This window comes from Camellia sinensis, chromosome 11 (assembly GCF_055761805.1).
Source record: "Camellia sinensis isolate YWXY chromosome 11, ASM5576180v1, whole genome shotgun sequence".
Taxonomy (NCBI): domain Eukaryota; kingdom Viridiplantae; phylum Streptophyta; class Magnoliopsida; order Ericales; family Theaceae; genus Camellia; species Camellia sinensis.
In genome coordinates this window covers 104,472,176-104,481,924 of record NC_138971.1, presented here as the reverse complement: position 1 = coordinate 104,481,924, position 9,749 = coordinate 104,472,176, and the positions used below count along the sequence as shown (strand labels likewise).

At 33.4% G+C, this 9,749-nt stretch overlaps 1 protein-coding gene across 1 annotated transcript; it reads right to left on the bottom strand.

Annotated features, from left to right (window-relative positions):
• Nucleotides 1–496: 496 nt before the first annotated feature.
• Nucleotides 497–2,651, bottom strand: LOC114304252 (homeobox-leucine zipper protein ATHB-13). The gene is made up of 3 exons (XM_082894414.1): nucleotides 2,329–2,651; nucleotides 1,867–2,246; nucleotides 497–1,224 (listed from the first exon to the last, which is right to left on the bottom strand). Exons 1-3 carry the CDS (start codon nucleotides 2,453–2,455, stop codon nucleotides 877–879), a joined length of 855 nt encoding a protein of 284 aa, XP_082750540.1. The 5' UTR covers nucleotides 2,456–2,651; the 3' UTR covers nucleotides 497–876.
• Nucleotides 2,652–9,749: the final 7,098 nt, after the last annotated feature.

Below are 9,749 nucleotides of genomic sequence, written 5' to 3'. Positions count from 1 at the left end.
TAATAGTTTTTTTATTATTTATTTTTAGTTATTTAATTTTTTTTTTTTTAAAACTACATATTCTTAGATTTTACTTAACTAGAGGGACATGAGAAATTAGTATAAATAAAATTAAAGGAAATTATTAAAAATAAAAAAGTTTTAAAAAAAATATGAATTTTATATGCTGATGCCAAACTCACATGTTTTTGTTTCAGATAATTCAACACAATTTAATGTATTTATAAAAAAATAAAAAAATTAAAGAAAAAATAATTTATGATGTAGATTTAAATTTAATATGGTGCATATAACATAAAAATAAATACATTTGAAATTTTAAATATATTTTTTTGTATATTTCTTTTGGATACTGACATTTCTGATAATACAAAGGCATGATTCCAAAGCAAGAGAAGGAAGACAAATAAAAGTTGAAATTTTGTAAGGACAGAATTCCTTTATTTCATGTCCCAAAAATATATGAGAGCAAAAAAATGTAATTCAACTTTGAAAGTTTTGTTCAATGAACCAACCCAACAAACATGTATATATATATATATTGAACAAGCCAACAAACATCCATATGAGCTTGAAAAAACACATGCTATATAAATACAAAAACACCATACCCCCCCTTTATTCCTCCATAAAAATCTTCGAAAGCTCACCTTAAAATTCAACCTGATATATATATACTACTTTATACACCAGTCCTCTAAGTACCAAAACAAGGATTTTAATTTAAGCCTCATAGAATAGAATATATTGATGTCTTTGATCATGATAATAATCACTTTCTTAAAATTATTTCACCGATCCGCCTGCGAAAATGGCCAAATGGGTATTGTTCCAAATCCCAATTAGGCCATTGGGTTGAGTTGAATTCAGTTCAATTCAATTGAAATGTTGTTGTTCCAACCATGGCCAAAATGCAGTTTGATCATCAATGCCACAGAACATGTTGGTAAAGCTTTCTTCTTTGACAATGTGATCAATCTTCTCTGGTCTTGAAGAAGAGTTTTGGAAGAGTTGGGCCACACCACTTGGCCTCATAGATGGTGGAAAGAGGGGTCTGCTAGTTGGATGAGTGGAGAGAGGAGGGCTATCAAATTCAATTGCTGGTGTTCTTGACATATCTAGCTTCACATCAGAGCTGTTTTCACTTCTGTTACTGCAAGAACCTTCTGTCTCTTTGTTGAGGTTGATTGACTCAGTTGGCTCTCTACTTCTTAGTGACAATATCTACATTCATATTCAAATTGATGAATTCAACATCAATTATATATAAGCACATAGATTCTCACTGTAGTCAATTGAAAAACAAAGTGGACAAAAATGATTGTTGTAATTATTGCCATGATCCATCTAAAATGATCATGATGAACTAGCCAAAGACATCATAACGGTAGTCATCAGTTATTCAAAGTAATCATTGTTTTTCTCAATCAGAATCATGAAAACAGTCTCTTTGCATACAGGAATAGATATCTGACCTTTCTCAAATCCGTAGTAGCGGGAGACTCATGCACTGGGCTGCACTTTTATATATCTTAATCCGCGAGAAGATAAAAAAACAAGAAATACATAGAGAAAGTTGCTTCATTGAGAAATGAGAACTATCATATGTCCAAGAAGGTTTTTAGATGAAGTTTGCTACTTAATCCTTTTTATCTCGATGTAATTTCCTTTCATGAATTAATAAATATTTTCTTTGCCGATAAAATAAAAAGAAAAGAATTAATAGAATTCCCAAGAATACATACACAATTATATACACACACATATAAAAAAAATGTAGGAATCAAATATTCCATAGACATACGAGGATATGCAACCATGATTTAGAATTAGAAACATAACAAACTAAGAAAAAGATATACATACCTCAGCTTGAAGTTTGTGGTTCTGAGCTTGGAGGGCATCATTATCAGCTTTGATGGCTTCAAACTGTCTCTTAAGGACTTCATAGTCTTTCTCTAATTGCTTGGTCTTCCACCTAGCCCTTCTGTTCTGAAACCATATAGCTATTTGTCTTGGTTGAAGCCCAAGAGCCCTAGCCAACTGCATTTTCCTCTCAGGCTCAAGCTTGTTACCCAACTCAAAGTTCTTCTCAAGTGTCTTCACTTGTTCCATGTTTAGCCTCCTCTTCTTCTCTCCAGCTTGTGACCCATCATCAGAAAAATCATCATCCCCATTAGTTTCTTGATCACACATGTCAATACCCGAGAATGTCATGGATCTCTTCCCTAGAAGTGAACCAACACCTGCACCACCACCATAATTAAACATTTTTGAAATCCCATTTTTAGAGAGAGAGAGAGAGAGAGAGAGAGAGAGAGAGAGTACCATGGAAGTCTTGAGATGTGCATAGTGGTAGAATTGGGCTAAGAGAGGTAGGAGGTTGATGGTCATCTTCATGAGAATTTTGTAGCATGAAATTGGCTGGGAAGAAGGCCATTTCAATGCAGTTCATGACCTAGATAGACTAGTACACCATCTAAACAACAGTGGTGCTGATGATCTGTCTGTCATGAGAGAGAGAGAGAGAGAGAGAGAGAGAGAGAGAGAATAGGTTTTAGTGTGAAAGAGGGAACGAGGAGGCTTAATATATCACATAAGTTTCTGTCACATACATTAAGGGGAGATGCATTTGTTGATGTGTGATGGATAGCTTATATACCTTATCAGCCCTAAGTATTTATTAGATCAGCAACGATTCAAAACATTAATTTTAATATTTTAATAGAGCATTAACAATATGATAAGGAAAAAAAAAAATAAACAAACAAATTAAGATCAAAATATCACATCACACTGAATAAGATTCACTACCAACTGATTAAAGTTAATTTTAGAGTTCAAAAATTAAAACACCAAAACAACTTTCCTATTAAATATATATATTTCAAAGATAGGGAAAGAGAAAAGAGGTCACTTTCTCTAGGTGGGATTTTTATTTAGGGCAAATTATATGGAATATCCTTAAATTATGGACCATTTATATTTTATTCTTTTAATGTTTTAAACTTAACAAGTGCTCCCCTTAAACTATTTAAATGTGAATATTAAATCCTTTTGTTAGTCATTTGTTAGATATTTGAATGAAAATTTGTCAAGTGATGTACACGTGATTATATTAAATTTTATGACCAAATTACTCTATTTTTATCTTTGGTAAAAAGTTAATATAATTATCATGTACACAACACTTGACAATTTTTTATCAAAATATTTAACAAATGACTAATAAAAAGACTTAGGCCTCGTTTGGCAAGTAATTTTTTTAGCCAAAAGTCAAAAAGTCACTAAAAAAATCAACAAGCCAATAACTCATACCAAAAAGTCAAAGATTCTCTTTTCTCTCTACTTTTTACACATCTTTTCGTAAAAAGTTAAAAATTCATCTCAAACATACTAGTTTTTTTTACATCACATTTTAGTCAAAAAATCAAAAAGTTACTAAAAAAGTCTGTTCCCAAACGAGACCTTAATGTTCAAATTTAAATAGTTTGAGGGGGATAATTATTAGGTTTAAAACATTATAAGAGTAAAGTGTAAATGACTGATAATTTGAGGGGATTTAATATAATTTGTCCTTTTATTTAACTTCCAATTTTTTTATTATTTCAAATATATAATTCATAGTTTCTTTGTGTGGCACATAAAATGTTCAATAATTTCAGCTTACTTCCATAATTTTAATATTATTCTTAGCTTGAGTGACAAAGAGTGGTATATTTTCTAAATAGACAGTTGGTCCTTTGATATTAGTTTTCATTAAGATATATAGCAGGGTTGATTCCTTCTCTAAAGTAGAGAGAAAATGGCTTCATATTATAAGCTTTCAAGTAGGAATGGGTGACATCATGCAAAAAGAAATGCACACTATGATTTATAAACCTACAATTTATAGCCTTTATGATGGGTGGGCGTTTTAAAGGGTACGGTATCTTTTATTTTATATTTTTGAGTAAATTATACTGAGATTTGGTATAATTATATTTTATTTTTGATTTTTTGAAAATTATATTTTCATTCTTGTGATTAATAATTTCATTTTATAAACCTCCTACTTATATAAAAGACAATAAAAAGTAAAACAAAGGAAATGAGGAAAAAAAAAAAAAAAAGAAGTAAAACAAAACAAGAAAAGATAAAAAGCATGAGTTCAATATCTTCATTCTGTTTAAATAATTACAATGATAGGATGGTTAATGTAATTTTCCAAACGTCAAGAAGTAATATGTATTAAACCCAAACTTCAAGAGTGTTAGTGTAATTTACCCTAATCTTTTCGACACTAAGTTATAGTAGTGATCTTTATAATTTGTTTCTGGTATTAATTTAATTATTATTAATTTAATTGATTCAATTTTAATCTTTAAATTTGAAAATTGTGTCAATTAATGCTCATTGATTTTTGTGATTGAAATTGGCTACGTATAAGTCACATGTCCTAATTTTTTAAGAACAAAATTATAAATTTTCATATTTTATACATGAATCAATCTAAGGTCAAGTTTGGTATACACAAAATAATTTATCTTTTTATTTTTTTATTTTTTTTCTATCACATCACCTCTCTACTTTTCTGCATATCTTTTTATAAAAAGATAAAAAATATACTTATTTAGGTCATCCCAAACAATCTGAGTTAACTCACAAAATCCTTGTATATATATGTATATATACTGAGACTAGAAAAGATGAAAAAGCCCATGTAATATAAGCCCCGTTTGTTTTGGGTTATGGGGAGGGTATTGGGACTAGTAATACCAAGGTATTACTAAAGCCCCTGTTTGTTTGCAGAGAAAGCCTTGGGACTATTAGTCCCTTGGTATTGCTAATACCCTTAGACGGGGGATTGGTAAGGAGGAAGTAGAGATGGTATTAGAAAATAGTGAGGGGATTAGAAATTTTTTTATTTTTTATATATTGGGAATTTTTTTTAAAATATAATGTTTAATTTTTTATATTTTTTTATTTATTTTATTATTTTATATAAAAATAATTTAATAATTCCTCATTATTAATCCCCTCACTATTAATCCCTTCACTATCAATCCCCTCACTAACAATCCCCTCACTATTAATCTCCTCATTATCAATCCCCTCCATTCTATCTCCCAAAACAAACGGGGAGGGTCTTAATGGTAGGAGGATGAGGGAAATAATGAGTTTAAATGGTAAGAGATGGAGAAGGCAGAGGTGTAAGCGCAATCGGCTCCCGTGCTCCCCCTCTTAGAAGAGATGTCTGTAAAATAAGCTTATAGCTTTCATACAACAATAATAGATACTATTAATTTTAAAGTTTTAAAAATATCACTAATGATATGACACTCAATAAAAAAAAAAAAATACAATACCAAGGTCAAAACATCAAATCATTCATGATAGGGTCCACTACCACATTATTAATGATAGCACTAATTAATGCTCTTACTCATTTTTCAGCTTTCATATTCTTATTATACCACAAGCTGATTGAAAATGCGATCAAATAATCTTTTATTGAAACCTATTTTATCCACCATATGACCTACATGAATATTTTATCATTTTCCTACATAGGCTAAATGTCCAAATAGTTAACAATTATCAAAACTTGAAACCACCACCTAATTTTTAAGAAACAAAAATCATAATATGATGCCATAAAAGAAACTAATCAATGATGACCAGAGGACTCGATTTGGGGACTATTAGATATGAAATGAGAATGAATGTTTTACGCACTCACCTTGCCTGACAAAAGCTCGACCTCTACTTATCATCTTGATAATTTAAAATTCAAAATTAATAAAACTTGTGCATAATAGGTGGCAAGAAATTAAAAGAAAAAAAAAAATTAAAGAGCCAGAGTAGGAGATATGCATAAAAAGGAAACCATGGGTAAAAATTAGAAAGGGATAGACAAGAATAGGGAACGTGCAAAGAGGGAAATGTGACAATTCATCCCAGGTCACCACTTGAGTGGTGAAGAGACCGCTCAAGCGGAGAAAAGAGACTTCCAGTAGTTTGCATTGCAGGTTAGAGGACCGCTCGAGCGATCATCTGGTCGTTCGAGCGAACATGAGGGGGTTCCCAGAATCTCGTTTTGTAGATTGAAATACTGAGAGTTTAAGTTCACTGCTCAAGCAGTGAAAAGACTGCTTGAGCGGTCTGCGCGATATCAGTCACTTAAAAGTGACTTTTTAAATCATTTTCTTCACTTTTTCTTTCTCCATTCTCTCCTCTCTCTAGCTTCAAAAAACCTAACCCTCTCACTTTAGAAATCTTTCATTTTACTAAAATTCACACCTCTCTCCCTCACAAAAATTGAAGTTTATGTGAAGGTAGTGTATTTCTACCGATTAATCGTTGGTTTTCGAAGGATTCTTCTTGACATAGCTTCCTTCCTTCCATCTTTGAGGTAGAATTACCTTTAACTTTGTATCTTTTTGATTTGAAGATCTTTATGTGGTATTGTTATGACATTGATGAAGTGATGAATGTTTGAACATACACATTGAAGTTTTCTTTCAAAAATAGAATTTCTTTACCATTTTCTTAAGATTCCTTTTATTATTCATAGATTATGGAAGTTTTACAAGATAAATGGCATTAAATATGATGTAGGGGCAAAAGCCCTAAATTTTATGGAACCCTAATTTTTAAAATTTACAGATAATGTGTTTATACGAAATTGGTCTTCAATTCTTTAAAATTGGTGATTAGATTATGTTATTTGAGAGGTATTTGAATTAAGAATTGTGAAATTTAGATGTTCTTGAGATTTTATTTATGATTTTGGATCTGTCATTTTATATTTATCTCAATGGCTTAAATGGTGAAAAATTACTTTAATCTTCATAAATGTATAAACATTTGAAAGTCTTGGAAAGAAAGTTTTGGGGGGGGGTGGTAAATAGTATGTGAGTCCGGGTAGGAGTTGTGTATTGTGTTGATACCCTCGCGGGGAGTTAAGATACCCAATCGTCCTGTCTTGAGCTTATCGCCGGATGAATGTGAGAAAGTGTTTTTGGGTATCCACTGGTCCTATTTTATCGTAGTCGGTAAAAGTAGAAAAACAGATGATTTTGGGTGTCCATTTCTTGCCCTATCAATAGTCGGCAAATGTGGGAATATTTTGACTATAAACCTATGTATATGTATGTATTGGGACTCTCCTTAGGGGTTTCATAGCGTATTTACCCCCCCCCCCCAGTGTTGAGTTGTGAGATTAGGAATGTTATAAATTTATGCATCTTTTCTTCAATAAATTTCATGAATTGAATTAAACATGTTTGGTTGTGATAATGCCATGTGAATTTTCAAATAATTAGATACTTTATTAAAAGTATTTCTACTGGACATCTAACTCATTACTATCTAACAAATTTTCAAGAATTGGTAACGTGCAACCACCTCAATGAGAAAGAGGTGGACTCTTTTGTTTTTGTTAGTGTAAGATACCGATAACGCAGTGCGTAAAAAGATTCAAATCACACCTTATGTGATAGAATTCAAAACGAAGAACCTTGTGGGTAAATCATGTGCTTCACAACCATGAACTAAGAACACCCAGCAATTGAGTGATACCACAGTATGAGTATCACCCACTCTAATCACAGTCAAAGGCTTGATCGTTATTCTAATGGGAGAGAGTTAGAGAGAGAGCATGGAAAAAATTAATTCGTTATTCGATTCATCATATATCCCATATATCGTATTTGATATATATAAGCTGACCATCTAACTATCTATCCATATCTCTTGATAAGATATGATAGATATAGATAGTGATAGTGGGTTATCCAAATAGGATAGTCATGAAAATTCAAATTCAAATTACATGGGTAATTTGAATGGGTCATGGGTCATGCCACATGGGCACCCAAATCCGAGTCCAATACCCGGCCCAATTTCCAGTATCTCTCACTCGCACATGAGTTGGCATGACATTGCCACATCTCTATCTCAATCTTCCCAAATATTGAACAATCTCATACTAGCCAATGAACCGAGCAACCACTTAGAACACCTGCATTTGAGAGCTCTATACTAGAAACTCAAAATGAGCCAGCATAGAGACATCAACCCAAAAAGAATGTACGCAGAACTATCTGGCTACATCAGTCAAAAACATCTCTAATCCCTCAAAGAACATGTTTGACCCTCCTAGGTCCCGTATTATATTCACACTCAATCAGCATCCTATACAGAGCGATGTGAGTTGTTGACAATGAATATAGAGTAGAGATGTAGAACTAGATAATCTTCCCTTCACCCTCATATCATTTAACTCGGAATTGACCGCTTTCCCAATAATATCTCTTAAAGCCGAATCATACATGACAGTAGGTAACATACCAAAATAGCCGAACATCAACTCCTCTTCTTATGACATAGTCAAGGGTCATAAAAGGCACAAAGTGAAGTCATTGGAAAAAATGACTTTTAGGACTCACATGGTGAGGAAGCAGGGATCCATTCTCTCACCTCGCTAACGGGTCGATAAGCACGTGCAGTACGAATGCATGGTATAGTGGAGTAACTCTTCCAAAGAGTGATGTTAAAGTCATACACCATACAAATCCTAGTCTAGTCGCCCTTAAGCGCACCAGTCACTTCCTAGCGTCTAACTCGAATTCTATTGTTGACGTCCCCGAACATCCCAGGAAGAAATCCCCCCCCCCTCGGTTTTGTTCATTGGGCTCACTACAGTTCAGGACTCAAAGTCACGGTTCTGTATCTAATCTCGCAAAGTGCAATGCAAGATCGATGAATCATCAAAGAGTCCAAATCCAGCAAATCGTTTTTTAAAACAGATTTTTTTGAAAGAAGTGCCAAACATGGACTGCTTTGCTAGATACAGAGTCGCCACCTAAATATTTTGTTTTGGGAAATTTAGGAAACCCTGACTCGTTGCCTAAGGCCACGTGTCCGTCATCACCAAAGTTGCCTCGGCTCGGGAACTTGGGTACGATTGGGGAAGGTCACTTCGTGAGCACCCCCGCTCGCCCGATCAAAGATCGGCCTCTACTAACCATGATATCTAGTTTTGAAAATATTATGCGTTCTTATTCCGGTTATTAGCCTAGATTTACTATGTGATGCGCACAGCATACAAGTATAGACTGGATCGCCTGAATTGGAACAACACATCTCATGTTTGTTTTGAAAATGGTTTGCTACTCGCAAGTAGGCTAAGACGTGGATTTGCCACCCTCGGATGGGCTTAGAAAACATGATTTTGCCACTATCTAGTGGGCTTAAAACTCACAATTAATGAATTGTTCCAATTCAAATAACCCAATCTTCACCCACAGGCATTCAGTCAGTTACATCATATAAGCACATAGTCTCATGGTAAGCATGCTATCATGGCAGTCACTCACACACATGCAAGGATGCTAAAGCATAAACGCTTACCGAGTACTCCAAGCTAAAACAAAAGCTCTGTTAGAAATCCATGCATGATCCTAACTATACAGAAATGCCTAATGCAACACATGCAAAAATGCAACTACAATAGGCTTGGCTATTCTAAACATGGCATATGAAATGCGACGGAAAACATATATTCAACTCGGAATTGAAATACAAATGCAGTTAGTATGATGCGCCGAGCCCGGTGCATACATGGCAGATGAATGGATGCAAACATGCTATCATACTGTATGCTAATTGAAACATGCCCTAATCTAACCATCATAAGTTGGTAAATAAAAAGGAGAAAGACGTGGGGTTGGAAGACATACATCACACGCACGCACACTTATTAC